The sequence below is a fragment of the Euprymna scolopes genome, chromosome 10 (genome assembly GCF_053919585.1).
Source record: "Euprymna scolopes isolate OS-2025 chromosome 10, ASM5391958v1, whole genome shotgun sequence".
NCBI classification, from domain to species: Eukaryota; Metazoa; Mollusca; class Cephalopoda; order Sepiida; family Sepiolidae; genus Euprymna; species Euprymna scolopes.
In genome coordinates, this window is record NC_136491.1 from 112262573 (window position 1) to 112279247 (window position 16675).

The following is a 16675-nucleotide window of genomic DNA, read 5'->3' on the forward strand; positions in this document are numbered from 1 at the left end:
TTTTACAATGTTATATCGCAGGGTTTTCCATGCATACGGAAATAATACACACGGTTATCGATAAGGCTGGCGGCCACTAAATGTTTTGATTTCGATTCTAGTTGATACCATCCAAGTCATTTTTTAAACTTTTGAAACCATTACTCCATATTGGATGCAATATATAATAATCAACAGAGAATTGGTTCTATAATAATAAATACAAAATCTGCATAAATTAAAATATAATATACCTGTGCATATTTTACGACTGCGCAATGCCAGGCAGCCTGCTAGTTTTCTATATATTTAAAACTCCATTTGTGTAATATTTGTGCATTCCCTATAGAAAGAGAGGTTAGGCCAGAGGTTCTCAATCAGGAGTAAAAATTCTATAATGGGGGGGGGTAAATAATTGAAATACCTGATAATTTAAAAATACTTATCAGGGATACTATGTAGGGAGTTGAGTAGCAAGATGTTTGTTCACATTACACTTGAACTTCTGCATGTCAGTACAGTTGGGGAAGCAGGAAGTGAATTCCACAGTCTAGTAGCTCTAGAGAAGAAACTATTAGAGTAGATGACTATTTTACATCTAGGGATCTCTATTGTATAAGGGTGGGACTTTGCTGCTTATCGGGTTTGTCGGGGGTATTTACGGCGAGGGGGTACAAGGGCTTGTAGTTCATTGGAGTAAAATACTTGTAAAACAGCCAGAGGGATGCAACATTTTGTCGATAGGACAGAGATTGAAACCTAGATGACAGTTTAGGACCTATCAGGTTGGCGACTCTTTTGAACTCTGCCCAGGAGTGAGAGACTAGTAGCAGATGCACCAGCCTAAATATGACAACAATACTCCATACATGGGCGAATGGTGGCCTTATAGAGGTACATGATACTTTTAGGCTTAAATAACTTTCTAGCATAGTAGTGAGAGCCCACCTTCTTAGCAGCAGTCTTGATGTGTCTGTTCCAACTCATGTTCCCTGTGAACGCTAAGCTGAGGAGTTTGAAAGAAGTACTTTCAAGTAATGTATCTTTAGTCATAGCTATTCATGGTTGAGAAGGTTTCTTGTAATTATTAAAGGAGACAAGCTTAGTCTTGGTCGCATTGAACGTTACCGTGCATTTTAGACCTCATTCCACTACAGACTGGAGGTCTTCCTCTATTGTTTCCACCATTGCCTTGGATATGTGTTCATTCGTTTTCCCCTTGTGCCTGCTATAGAGCGTGATGTCATCAGCAAATATGCCCATCTTAAGAGACAATTTTATCAGGGAGGTCATTTATGAATATCAAGAATAATAAAGGTCCAAGGATCGACCCATGAGCTACACCTGCATTTATATCATTGTTTAGACGTACAACCATCGAGGACAACCTGGATTCTTCTCTTATTTAAGGATTTAATTATGTTAAGTATTCGTCCAGTAATACCATAGGATCTGATTTTCATGAGAAGACCACTGTGCCATACCCTGTCTTAGATATATATAAAGCTACTGCCCTCCCATCCCCTGTCTTATCCAGTGCATGGTATATATGTCCAAAGATTATAGTTAGAATATTTGCAGTAGAACGAGCTTGCCTAAATTCACATTGATGGTCGGACAAAAGTTTAGCAACTGTAAGATGGTGGACTAGAGATTGATTAATTATGGACTCAAATATTTTGGCGAAAAGAGGGAAGAGGCTAATAGGGTGATAATTTAATGGGGCAGTTCTGTCGCTAGAATTTTTGTAAACTAGTACCACAGAAGCAGTTTTCTAGCAGTCAGGAAAGCATGATTGATTAAGGCATTTGTTAAAGAGTTTGGAGAGAACTGGAGCAACCTCAGCAGAGGATTTTTTAATAGTACAGCTGGGAAGATACATACTTTTGAGGTGTTTAGGTTTTTTATGATATGTACTTGAGAAGGGGTGATTTTCAGGTCATTAGTGTGGTTTCTGTCCGCAAAGGAAAATCAGGGAAGGAGTGGTTTGCTAGGTCCAAAATAGAATTTGAGGCAAACTGACGGGCAAGTATGTTAGCTTTCTCGGTTGCCATGCAAAATGATTGTTGGATAGTGGGGGGATTGTTGATTAACCATTATTTACTACACTGTTGTAGATTTTCCAGAAATCACGAGTTCCTAATTTTTGCGCTTCAATGCGTTTTCTGATGGTTTCTGTATATTCTCTCTTAGTTGTCGCTACTTCTTTCTTACAATTACTTCTAGCTTCTATAAACTTTTGTTTATTTGTACTGGACTTATGCTCGATAAATCTGCTGTATGCATGTTGCCTTTGAGCAATGACTGCTGTGCAAGTAGAAGTAAACCATTGGGGAAAGTGGTGTTTGCTATAGAACTTCCATGTGGGAACATGTGCTTCAATTGCTGCTTTGAACCATTCAGTGGTCTCATTTGCACACTGTTCTGCATGGAGAGAAAAGATATTTCTCCATGGGGTGTCTCTGATATGATCTCTAATTGCATCTCAGTCAGCCTTATTGTAGTACCTTGTCATTTTGATGGAATAATTTAGTACAAAATGAATGACAAATTTTTTTCAAATGTAGCTTTTGCTTATGAAGCTATCCAGGTCAATACAATAGGGTACATTTTACTGCATCCATAAGAAAAAGAAGACGATAGATGATGAAATATTTCTTAGAAGTTACAATACAGCCAAAACGAATACAAAATGTATTCAATTTTACAGAAGTAATTATTCATAATATTCGAATTCTTTGGACTACTGTTCTCATCTTTAGTGTCATTTTCACAACATTCCGGTCGATATAACACCCAACCTTCTTCAGGTGTATCTTGTCATGTCAAACTCGGGGAATCTGGACGAAATTTCGAATGAAACCCTTTATTTACTTCATGGTGGTAGCTTACTTTTGTTCTGTCAGCCATAACTGGATAGAAGTCCTAAGTAAATAAAATTGAATTTTTGACATTTTCAACTTCCATAGTCATTTTGCCCATTGCCTTTTTGTTTGTTTTGATCCGGCAAAGGCCAGTTTCTGTGACTAAACTTGCTTTTTGAAGATAATTGAACATTCTTTTTAAATTCAGTATCTTAAGACTTTACTTGTTTTCTTCAAAATAGTTCCAGAAAACTAATATTTATCTTTCAAGGGATTTTTACAATTAATTTATTTAGTTTTCAAATTTAGTTGAATTTCCGAGTTTTTCATGTGTAAAAAATGTTTTCTTTATAGAATAATCTTTCTAACACTATCAAAAAGTAGTCGGAAACTCATAAAATTATGATAGCTTTGAAAACCATGGCCCTATCAGTTTTCACCATTAAATTGCACGTACCTAACCGTAAAAATTAAATTAACTTTATATATTTACTGGTCACAAGCCATTAGGCTTGTGACCAGAGTAGATCGATCTCAGAAGGCAATAATTCAAGGCACTACCTTCTCAGTTTGAGGAAATTGCCGGTAGCTTAAGGTGACCTCATTAGGGATAACGGACAGAGTGATCCCGGCAAAGTTTTGCAACCATCCAGAGTGCTTCCCCTTTACTTGAAAGGTGCCGGTAAATAGAAGATTACATGTAAATAAACTGAAAAACTTGGCTATAAAAGTTTAAAACAAAAGTTATAACATACTTAAACATACCACTAACCCTAAGTTCGGGTGGCAATACAAAAATGCTCCAGCAAACAATACATATATAATCAATTTCGAAGATTAAATACCTGAGATTTGAATAAAAATAAAGATTAGTTTCAAGCCTTTATAACGTTATCTAGTCGAGAAAGGAATTATTTACGTTACATTTATAAGCGAAACTGATCCCTCACTCTAAATTCTAAATTAATTGTTATTTTCATTTATTTTTATTGCCAAGTTTTCCAGTATACATCTAGACGTTTACAAGTAACAGGGGGGGGGGAGTCATTTTTAGAGGGTGAATACTGAACAGAGACTGGTAGTTATGCAGAATATTGTTGAAATAACCTAATAACTTTCTTAATATGCAAAGGTTAGAAGCTTTTTGTTTTTTGTTTTTTAACTATTTTGTATTTTCACTTAAAAATTTAATTTAAAAAAAAAAAAAAGAAATGATACCGTAAATTTAACTTGAAAATTTAAAAATATCGCGGTCCGTTACAGAGACCTTATGTACAATAATTCCGTTTTTTGTTTGTTTGTTTTTAAATAATCGTGGGGATCAACAATAATCAATGTTTTTTTTTGTTTTTTTTTGTATATATCTTTCTTGTTGTTTTAATATTTTTAATGTTACTTTTTGCAATTGCAAACATCAAGGGACAATACCGCTATAATGACTTCGAGGTTCCGACATATATATAATATATATATATGACCTAATGACATTTAAACAACCTTTTCTTTTATATTTTTGGTGCTAAATGCACTTACTGATCCGCACTATTTTTTTAAATCGTATTTCCAAGTTTAATTAAAGTTTTATGATATGTTTTTTTTACTCAATTGTAAAGTTAAAGTACACAGGTACAAAACAATCTCCCCTCCCCATGTTAAGAATGGCTTTTTAAATAATAACGTTATTTCAGCACGACAGTAACTGCACTGCATGAGTACCCTATTTTTTTTTTTTTTAAGAAATGAAACTAATAATAAAAAGTTTTATTTTTCATATTTTTTCAATATTATACTCGACGAAATTATATCAGACACAACCAAAACTTAATTAAAAAAAAAAAGTATACTCTTTTTAATAAAATTACAAAACAATATTTTAAGATCGTTGTTTATTGAACTTCTATTTCACAAAACACCATATCATAAAAAGATCTAACTTTTTTTTTTTTTACTTTTGCTTAATTTTAAATTTAAAGTTTTATAAAAATTCAGTTTAACTAGTTTTATTACTTAATTTTTAGTAGCGCAAACTCCGAAGAGATATGAGGGGGGGTGTAATTATTGTGACAAAATAAATATAAAATATTGTACTTACCTCCTACATGTTTAAAGATTAAATTCAACATTTTATTTTTTGAATTCTGCCCGTCCGACAAAAACTATAAACTCCACGCGAACATAAACAAAAGACCTTAACAAAAATGCTCTTTCACTTTCCTTCTTCCACGGTTGGTTAGTTGAAATGTATATAGAGCGTGTCTTACGAAATCGAGTTGATTTCTTTCGTGGTTAGTCTATTATTAAACTGGAGGTAACCTCACTGTGGAAATAAGTTGGTAGTTTTACATAACAGAACACCCATATCGACACAAATGTTTCCGATTGCGATTTACGGACCAGACCATTTAGCAATAACAGAAAATGAAACACCTTTTGGTACTTACGCAGAATACGGGCCGTGCTATTATTATTATTTTTTTCTCAGTAGGATTTTCTTGTATATAATAGTAATAGTTACAAAACGTCCTCCCTCTACGTTAAGAATGGGTTTCCGTGTAGTACCCCCCTCATATGTTTTTCATTTTTTTTTTTTTCCAGCGGATTATTGCCATGAACCGGAGTATAAAATAAATGGAAAATGGTCAATATTTTAATATTTGTAAGGAGTGCTCAGTTTCTAATGCAAAGTTCTAGTAAACCGATCACCCACTTCAAAATCACTCGATGTTTTTCGGTCAAATTTCGAACTTATCTCCCCGTGGCGTGCTGTAAAAATCCAAACAAAAATTAAAAAAAAAAATCAAAGATATCTCCCTTCAACGTGCTGTCATAAAAACGTGTTTTTTTTTTTCGTTTTTCCGTTGTAAAAAAAAAAAAAAATCCTACTCGATCAAATTAAGTGAATTTTTTTTTCCGGAGATCTTCAGTTCAAAACGGATACGTACAAGATAACCTTTTTTCAATATTTTCATTTTTTTAATGTCTTGATTAAACAGTACAAGTACTATTTTTTTTTTTTTTTTTTTTTTTTTATAGACCAGCAGCCATTTTTTTAGGAAGTTTTCGACATAAATGCACTTCAACCGTGGCCTTCGTAATATATTTATATTTATTTAGTTCCCCATGAAAGGAAAATGAACCACAAGGTCGTTTTTAATGGGAAAGGGGGGGGGTCACTCTGGAAGTAGGCAAAAATAAAAATTGCCTCAATATATTAACCAAGGAAAAATTAAATACAGTGCAGCAGCGCACAGTGCAGCACTGCAGCACTGCACTGTAGCAGTGCAACATCAGAAAAGATACTACACTGTGATCTTATATATTTAGTTTATTACGCCTTAAATCCAAAATACATTACTATAATGATTACTTTAAGGAATATAAATCAAAATGAATAACGACAAACTTAGGCATGAAGCCCTAAGAAATTTGGGGGGGGGAGGGTCGAAAGTCTTCCTAATTGTCTACGAAACTTGAGATTACTTTTAGTCAGCACCATTCACCACAATACTGCATTTAACCCGAAGGCCAGCCTTCTTAATATATTAAGATAACAATAATTCTTCTGAAAATGAAAGCAAACAATTCTTCTGGTGAATTAAAGTGCACATGTGCCAAGTTTTTTTCAAATTTATTTTTTATTTTTTTTGGAGGTGGTAAAAATGTGGCAGCAGGTCGAAAGGGTGAAGCTGCCAATCGACCATACAACTAAGAAAGTGGACATAAGGCAATGGAGGTCATGTATCAGGATCAGCCAGAGCGAGGATAGGCATCTCATGGGGTTGAAGTTTTTGTGTCTTTGTTGTATTTTTTTTTTTTTTTTTTACACAGTGATCACCACTTATCAAGGCCCGGAAGCCACTCAGGGATAAGGGTTATTGCAAGTACATTACGTTAGTGTGGAGATTTGATGAAGTGTTTAATTAAGGGGGCAGTTCATTAGGAATTTGTTAACATTGGACTTGAAGACATCCAAGTTGTAGTCCGGAGGGAAGCAGGCAGCCGGAACAGAGTTCCACAGGCGTGCAGTTCTAAGAGAGAAGCTTTGTTCATGGAATCCGCGTTTTGATTTAGGCACAGATATAGAGTGGAGGAAATTTTTCACAGTGGATTCAGCTAGACGGGTGTTTTTCGTGAAAGATTGGCGAGGGGGGACCAGAGATTGGAGTTCAGACGAGCACCTGCCATGGAAATAACGATAAAACAAGGATAGGCTCGCAATGTCTCTTCTGTGGGAGAGAGGTTGCAGGGTAGAGAAAAGGGCATCTCCCACTAAGCCACGAAGTCTATTTTGTACTCTGTCAAGGCAGGATAGGCTGTTTTTAGCAGCTCCTGCCCAGATATGGCAACAGTATTCCATCCTTGGACGTACTTGGCTTTTATATAGATAGAGAATTGCATCAGTAGTGAGATATCTTCTGGAGCGGTAGAAGGATCCCACCATCTTTCCAGCGACCTTGGCAACAGACTTGATGTACGTGTTCCATTTCAGATCAGGAGTAAAGGTCAAACCCAGAAGCTTGTCAAAACACAGGGCCTCACCCAGACGAGAGCCATCCATACATTATTATGTATGCGATTTATATAAGCAAAGTTTATCTATTTGTGAGTGTGACAATAAAATAAGTTTGTCTTACCATGCAGATACTTATTTAATACCATCATGAATGTGTAGAGATATGAGGAAAGAGATTGGCTCCGAGTAGTTTAAAACACTTTTTATTTCCAGAACGCCATCTTACCGGAAGCCCTAGCTACTGGAAGTGTCTTCAACTGTCAACCCACAGTAAATGTCTTTCGTATATATATGTACAACATCCTCCCTCCCAAGGTCCTTTGCTATTGAAATGCAAGTTCACTTAACATATATAATCTTGCATCCATCTGGGTTGATGTATTGGTCGTCCTGATCAAACTCCTAACTCTGGAGTTGTTGAGTTTGGTGCGCCTGCTCTTGGTTGATGAAGTTGCTTGGGTAAACCAAATATTGTGTCAGGGTAAGGTTGTGCTGTTGGTACCTTTGAACGAGGTACTAGCAGTAGATCTTGATGGTTTCGGCGTATAGTTCTGCCATTATCCATCAGTATCAAGTATGATCATGGTTGAGAGCAATGTTCAATCACTTTGCCTATCCTGGACCAAGTTTTCCCATCACATACTCTGGGTCAAAGTATTTTAGTCGTCGAACAGCTTCTTTCTGTGGTTTATCGAAGAGGTGCAGTTTCATTTGATAAGTTAGGAATTTATCATGCCTGTTTTGTTTGGATCTGGCATGTTCATGATCGCTTTGCATTTTTTGTCATCAGGTTCAACCCCTCTACTGGATATTTTGTGTCCTAGGAATGTCAATTGAACTGACACTTTGATTGATTTGATTGCCGGATTTCCTTATAGTATTCAGAACCTCAGTAATTCTCATTGATTGAGATTGTCGGACTGACTTCCTCATCTTGGTTGCTATAGTCACAACGTTTCGGCCGTTTTGCCTTTTATATTGAACTGGGGAACCATTTGTTAGGAGTCTTGAGCCCAACCCTTTATTATTATTACGGGGGTACCCTGTTCGGACTCCAGCTAGGCTCTGGGACATAGTTGCTGATTCTCTGTTTCGAATGTTACTTTTCATTGCCTTCGTTCAGGATTGAACTCAGCACCTTTGGGTAACTGTAAACTTTGATACAATGTCTAGGACTACTCGGCCATATGTCACTAGGACAATTCTTAGTTGGTTTTTGTTAATGTTAAACCTATGTTGTTATTCGAGGTTTTCTCTCTCTATCAGAGGTGTCCAAATTGCATTCAGCTCTATCAGAGGTGTCCAAATTGCATTCAGCTCTATGCTTGGTTTGCTTGGAGAGGGGGGACCATCGCCCCCTATGAGATGAAGTAAAAATAATGAACAGAGAGACCCACTGGAAAGTGAGAAAACTTAAAGAAACAGCTCACATGCTCGGACATAACAACCTACTGAGGTTGATCTGAGTCATATACATGCTGGAAACTGGTAGTCAGACATTTGATGGAGTATTGGATGTTGATAGGCGCTGGAACTGGTAACTGGATGTAAGTGGGCACTGAAACGGGTAGCAGGATGTCAGTGAGTGTTGGACTTGGTAGTTGGATGTCAGTGAACATTGAAGCTAGTAGCTGTCGAAGTCACTGGAAGCTGCAGCTGCAGGAGAGGTAGTTGGAGGCTGCTAGAGTTACTGGAAGTTGCAGGAGTGAGCTGGAGCTGCTGGAATCACTGGAAGCTGTTGAGGTTAGGATTTGGAGCAGGTGCAGGCTGGAGTTGCGGGCCGTGAGGGGAGTTTTAGGATTCAGACAGCAGTAGAGAGTAGAGTGTGTATCGCATACAGGTAGTTTGTGGCAGTTAGCACTAACAAAGCCTGTTTGGGTACTGCTGTTCCCTCTGGTTCCTACAGCAATTGGGCACTCCAACTTGCCACTTGATGAGAGTCTCCTAGCTCCTGGCCAAAGCTGTGGAAGTTGCTGGCTTCATCGAAAGGTGTTCTGGTTACAGGCGAGTGGATAAACAAATGAATGACTATAATTAATTTTACACCAAAAATGTCTTAGGTGTTTATTGACTGCGTTTACATTAATTTCGGATTAAAATAAATCTGTTGTTTTTGTTTAGTTTGTGAAAAATTAAGTTTTATATTTATTTTTTGTTTTCTTTGTGATCAAAACAAATGTTCCGTTAGTGCACGTGCTCAGAGACGACTTTGAAGATTTGCTGATGATTGTCCATGTTTGTTTACAAAAAAATGGGAGCGGTAATCTGATACACCATGACAGATTTGGTTTTTGTATGATGTACATAGCCATAAGAAAATGATAATATCATATTCTAAAAATCACGTAAATTGGTCAATTTGTTTTATTTTTAAACTAGCTGTACCCTGACACATGTTGCTGTGGCTCAGTTTGGTGTAATGAAAAAAATCTAATAAAAAGAGAAAATGCATGTTTCTTATATTCTTAGTACAGCAATCTACTCCAAAAAGTGAAAAAAAAACCCCAAAAAACTGCGAAAATGTAAAAAAATGGTACTCTTGCAGAATTGGATCCAGATCCTCAGGAATTTCCGTCAACCATGGCTTGGACTCGACCGACAATCAGTGGATTAAGCCGAACATTGCTAAAATGTTGAAACGCCAAATCGAGTTATTTTTTTTTTGTTTTTTGTATTAAAAAATGTGAGTTTTTAATTAGTATTTGGGTGAGGGGACGGGCAAATAAATGAAAGCAATGGTAAGGTAAGTTACGTCTCTACCTAATTGGATGATTTTTTAGTGTTTTTATTTAGTATAAAATGTTTAATCAGCTCGAAAAATACACAGTGTTTATCGATGTATTTGAAAAAGACAAATGGTTGTGGACTCTGTTGAATATGTTAAGTTTGGGAAAATAAGCTAAAAACTATGCAAAACAGTGTCAGAAACCCACCGAATATATGTTACCATGACATAGGCTGATATATTCGGTGGGTTTCTGACAGTATTTTGTATAGTTTTTTAGTATTAACTCATTTTCCCAAACTTAACATAATCAATAGTGTCCGGCACCATTTGTATTTTGCAAATATACCGATAAACACTGTTTTTCGAGCTGACTAAATGTTATATTAAATAAAAAGGGTTTGTATTACTAAACACAGATACAAAAAAGTTGTCAAAAAATAAATATATAATAAATAAATATTATCAAAGGCAAGATAAGTTACTTTTCTACCTAATTGGATAAGATTTTAGTGTTTTTATTTAATGTAAAATGTTTAATCGGCTCGAAAACATGCAGTGTTTATCGGTATATTTGAAAAATACAAATGGCGGGAAAATGAGTTAAAACTAAAAAACTATACAAAATACTGTTAGGAACTCACTCAATATATGTTACCGTGGCATAAGCTGACATATTCGGTAGTTATTTAACAGTAATTTGTACACTTTTTTAGTTTTAACTCATTTTCCCAAACTTAACGTGTTTAACACAGTCTTCCGCCATTTGTAATTTACAAATAGTATTAAAAACTGTGTTTTTCGAGCCGAATAAACATTTTACATTAAATAAAAACACTAAAACTTATCCAGTTAGGTAGAAAAGTAACTTATCTTGATTTTGAAAACATTTACTTGTTATATATTTGTTTTTGTTGACAACTTTTTCAAATCTTTGTGCAAGTACAAATCCGAAGGGGGTATTTTTCTATCTATTTTTATTTTTGGTACCGCGCTATTTTAAAACAGTTTTTCCAAGTTAAATTTAAATTTCACGATAGTCTCGCTTGTCATTTTGAAAAAAAAAAATAAATAAATAAAACTACTAGGGTCCTCAAATGATTGGATTTTTTTTATGGATCATTCTTTTATGGGTCTTTAGCCAGTTAAAATAGTTTTCAAGGCATCAAAATTCGAAATTGAAAAATACTTATACATTTTGTACATTCATCTTAGTTTATTTTTAATTAGTTCATATGCATGCCACATTGGTACAATGGTAACGTCACCAGCTTTAAATGTTACAGTTTTGTTTCCGGTTTCGATTCTAGTTGATAGCACCCAGATACTTTTTTTTTTTTTTTTTTGAAATCACGACTCTATAATAATATATACGATATCTGAACAAATCAAAATATCATATTTAAGCATATTTTATGATCGGGCAAAGCCGGGTGTCCCCCCCCCCTCCCCTGCTAGTTACAACATAAATCTAGTAAATATGAATTATTGTTGAGTTTGACCATAACCTTGAAAAATGGGTGCACCATCCCTAGGTGGGGGATGACCATCATTCCAGGTTTAGTCATGATCTGTCCAATGGTGTGGGCTGTAGGAGAGTTGTACACACACACACGCGAACGTTACTACTTTATATATATATATATATATATATATATATATATATATATATATATTGGCTTTTCCCCATAAAACAAAGATAGCCATCCATAGTAAACACGCGACGTAAGTGTTTTCTCTGCTTCATCTTCCATATTACATGGTTATTCATTAGTAACTTATACACTATCCACTATAACTATGCAATTTCTACAGCTACGTACCTTGAAAATGGAGCTATTAAACCTGAAATAGTGATATGGGACAAGAAGGAAAAAGACGCTATTTAGTAGAAGTTAGTGTTCCCAATGATGTCAGATTAAACAGAACTGAGAGAGGAGACATAACAAAATACCAAGATCTTATGTATGACATGAAAAGAAACTGAAATCTTAAGAAGATCGCCATCATTCCAGTGTTTATAGGAGCAACCAGACTCATGAAAAAGAATTTTAAAAAACTACCTGGCAAATATACCCGGTGAACCAAGTGCAAAAGAAATTCAAATAATTGCAGTTAAAGAGACGGTTAGAATCTTAAAAAGATCTCTTGGTTGGAATATATGAGGTAGCGAGTGAATGTCTGGCATTCGATAGGATTCCTCATCTCCAGCTTGAACAAACTGATAAGAAAATTGAAGGAGAAAAAAAAAAAGAATTGAAGGAGAAAAAAAAAAAGGAAAGATGATTGAAAAAATAAAAAGGCGAAAAAAAAGAAGTAGACAAAGAAGAAGAGAAAAAAGAAAGAGTGTGAGTCATAATATCTGCCAAACCCAAAAGTTGAACATTGATATTAAACATCCGTTTTCCGCCTGCTAGCTTGAAGAAAGTAGGTTAAAATTAATATTAAATGATGACATTTATTACTCTTAGATATAAATTTTGCATTAATTTTGCGATTTTCTATTTTTTACATATTCATTTAAGGAAATTAAGTCCACAAATTTTATTTTTACTATCGAGACCTGTGGAAATTCCACGACAGTATCTTTCATATATAATATATTGCAGAACAGATACTACCCTTGGATCCTAGCCAGAAGATCAAAAAGGTATATTCTATATGGCCTTTTTTTATTTAATTTTTTTTTTTTCTAAGGATCGTATGTTTCTAAACAAACGCATCCTAGGGAGAGTATAGTAAAAAACGAAGGCTTCCCAGATGGATGGATAACACGTGGAGTACACTTCAACCATCAGAACTACAAACTCTACCAACCATGGCCGTGTTTAACAGTTCTTAGCGGATTACATTTCTCCCACACGGAGATAAGAACTTATCTATCTTCTAAACGGACACCACTCCAACAATAGTGGTGCCCACACCGTTCATTTTATTCTTTCAGTTTAGCTTTAGACTTTGCCTTATTACGGACGACCTTTTCCTTCTCCCCTTCAACGATGGCAGACAACACATCGAATCGCACAAGGTCTCATGCTTCTCGCTCCTCACTGTCCTCCAGCAGATCATCAGTAGCTGCCGCCGCTGCTATCGCTCAAGCGAAGGCTGAGGCGGCCAAAGCATGTTTAGCCTTCATCAACAAAGAAATCAAAATAAGGATGGAGTTAGAAAAGGTGCAGCTCGAAAAGGAAACAGCTGTCGCCGCAGCTGAGGCGGAGGTTCTCAGAGAAGCTGCTGACGAATTAAATGAGTGGTCTAGCTGCCACCATTTGAACCTTGATCGTACACCTGATGACCCTAACACAAGAGTCAAGGTGTACGTAGCTGACCAGCTGACCAGGCAAAGCAACCTAAAGAGGAGATTATCGGACCCGAATCACTTCGAGAATACAAATATGACCAGTATAAACCTGGCGACCAATCACCTCCCTTCAGACTGAGGAGCTCAGAGGGACCCATGCGATCACCCCCTGTTATCAGCCTTCACCCACCCACCTCACACGTGGAAGGCACCAAACCATCCGACAACTGGAACTTCACTGATAACAGGGATGCTTATCAGTCCCAATATATGTCAGACCTTGTGAGGTACTTTACCCGGCATGAATTGATTACTACTGGACTGCCACTCTTCAATGACAGATCTGAGGACTACCAAACTTGGAAATGGTCTTTCCAAAGTGCCGTGAAACACTTCAGTCTCACATGTAGTGAAGAAATAGACCTTGTAAAGTGGCTCGGTAAAAAGGCAGGAGAACACGCAAGAAGATTAAGATCAGCCCACCTGAATCATCCAGAGAAGGAACTTAGAAGAATATGGGACCGACTCGAAGAATGGTACGGTGCCCCGGAGATGATAGAAGATGCGCTCTTTAAACGTGTGGACGATTTTTCAGAGCTGTCTAACAATGATTCTGTGAGAGTAAGAGAATTTGGCAATCTAGCTACTGACGTCTTGTTGGCTAAGGAAGATGGAGACCTTCCTGGTCTCATTTCTTTGGACACCGCACGAGGACTTTGTCCCTTCATTGCCAAATTGCCATCCTCGCTTCAAGATAGATAGTTATCTGTCGGCTCCAAGTACAAAGAGCGCCACCGTCATGTTCCCTCCATTCAAAGTGTTCGTGAACTTTGTCACACAGCAAGCTAAGATCAAAAATGATCCAAGTTTCAGGATTAACCCACCGGTAGAAAGGGTCCCCCTCACAAAAACGCAAACACAGAGCAATATCTGTGAACAAAACTGAAGTGTCCCCTACAGTTTCAAACTTTGAGAGTCGACAAAACAAGAACGAGCACATACCCATGCAATATTGGCCACTGCACAAGGTCTTCCACCCATTGTCAAAATGCCACATCATTCGAGAGAAACCCTTGAAAGAACATGAGACTTTCATAAGAGAAAATGGCATCTGCTTCAAATGTTGCTCATCTACAGCACATTCATCCAGGTTCTGCAGAGCTAACGTTAAATGCAAGGAGTGTGACAGCGAAGACCACAACACTACTCTTCATCCAGGGCCACCTCCACGGATCGTCGATGTGAGACCTACTGCAAAGCACGACAAGGAGGACGACTCCCTGGCAACAATCGGATTGGTCTCACAATGCACACAGGTTTGCGGTGACAACCTGTCGGAAAGGTTGTGTTCTAAGATTTGCCTGGTGAATATTTACCCAACCGACCAACCAGACAAGGCGGTAAAGATGTACACCATCATAGACGAACAAAGCAACTGGTCCTTGGCACGCTCAGAATTCTTCGACACCTTCAAGAGTGATGGACCGAGTTTCCCTTATTCCCTGAAAACCTGTGCTGGAGCAATACAGACCACAGGAAGAAGAGCAGTAGGCTTCACAGTGGAATCCCTAAATGGAAAAACCAGCATCCCACTCCCCAGCCTAGTCGAATGTGATGAAATACCTAATGATAGGTCTAGCATCCCAACCCCTGAGGCAGCGTTCCACCATCTACACCTTAAAAGGATAGCTCACCTCATCCCCACCATTGAGCCTAAAACTCCTATCATGCTCCTTCTCGGACGAGACATCTTAAGAATCCACAAGGTGTGTCAACAAATAAACGCCCCAATGATGCTCCATATGCCCAGAAATTGACCTGGGATGGGTCATAGTGGGCAACGTCTGCTTAGGGAATTTCACCCTCCACCCATAATAAAGACATTGCATACTTATATATCCGAAAAGGGACGCCCTACCCTTTTTGAACCATGCCTAAACAACCTTGAGGTTAGAGAAAGGTACAGCACCATTGATAGACCATACCCTACCGAAATGGAAAGTTACTCATTTCGACAGACAAAGGATGATGAAAAAATGCTACCTAAACACACACACACACACACACACACACACACACACACACACACACACACACACACACACACACAGAGTTACTGTTCCCAATAATGCTGGCGTAAACAGAGTTGAGAAGGAAAAGATAACGAATACCAATGTCTTATGAACGACATTAAAAGAAACTGGAATCTTAGGAAGATCTATATCATTTCAGTAATTATAGGAGTAACTGGACGCATGAAAAAGAATTTCAAAAACTGGCAAATATACTTAGTGAACCAAGTGCAAGAAAGATTCAACCAATTGCACTCGAAGAGACGATTAGAATCTTACAAAAATGTCTTGGTTGGAATGTATAAGATAGTGGGTGATTGTTTGGCATCCGTAAGGATGCCCCATCTTCAGTAAAAACGAAATGAGAAAATTAAAAAAAAAAAAAAATGAAAAGATCTAGATAGTAGTTCCCAATTATCTTGCATTCAGTCTGTGTTTGAATAAAATTAGCTTCACCTTTGTTTCTACCAGAACTGAAACTTTTGTTTTTTCTATCTCTGTCTGTTTGCCTTTACTGATGTTCACATCTATTGTTTTGACCACTTTGTCTCTTGAAAGTCGTGCTAAAAAAAAAGATAGCTTATTTCTGTAAAGGTCACGGGACGTAAGGTTAAATGTTATGCAGTATAAAAAATCAACTACAAGATTTGTTGCAAGCACTTGTATACAGTTGCTTTGGTAGTTTTGTACTCTTTACTGTAATCCACATTTTTGTAGACAGCTGTGATGGCTGTCAGCTTTCGACAAACGTTTCTTTGTTTGTTTTTTTATGTGTGCTCAAAACAAGTTTTTGAATGCCAAAACAAAACGCGAGGCCAGCCGTGCTTCAGCAAATATAGCAATAGTGACGCTAGACCAAGGTGAACTCGGGCCTCACCATCATTCTCTACAGTCTTATTCCAGCTTCATTTGGGATCCTCAAGTTAGATAAACATAAGTATGAGTACATCTGTGTACTCTTTCTTTGTATACATATTTAAGACTATCAGGGAGCACCCGAACTTGCTGGCTCATAAAATACGCTTAAATATATTTTAATTCATGCAAATTTCGTATTTATTATCACAGAGCTAATTCTCTATTAAACATTATATATATATATATATTCAAAAGTAAAAAAAAAAATGACTTCAATCCCATCAGCTAATATTGAAACTAAAGCATTTAGCCCTCCAGCTGCATTCCCTACCATTTCAGCTATTGACAGAAAGATAAGAAAGA

At 37.0% G+C, this 16675-nt stretch overlaps 1 protein-coding gene across 3 annotated transcripts in view; it reads right to left on the bottom strand.

Moving 5' to 3' along the window:
- Positions 1-16675, bottom strand: part of LOC145286217 (kynurenine aminotransferase-like) — a 96964-nt gene that overhangs the window by 62053 nt on the left and 18236 nt on the right. The window contains exon 1 of one of the 3 annotated variants that reach the window (XM_080135021.1): positions 4936-5824. The exons of 1 other annotated variant lie outside the window; for it this stretch is intronic. In XM_080135021.1, the coding sequence (XP_079991147.1) occupies positions 4936-4966 (31 nt within the window). In that variant the 5' untranslated portion in view covers positions 4967-5824. Of the gene's footprint in view, positions 1-4935; positions 5825-16675 lie in introns of those variants that run through there. One more of the 3 variants, XM_080135023.1, reaches the window with a different exon arrangement.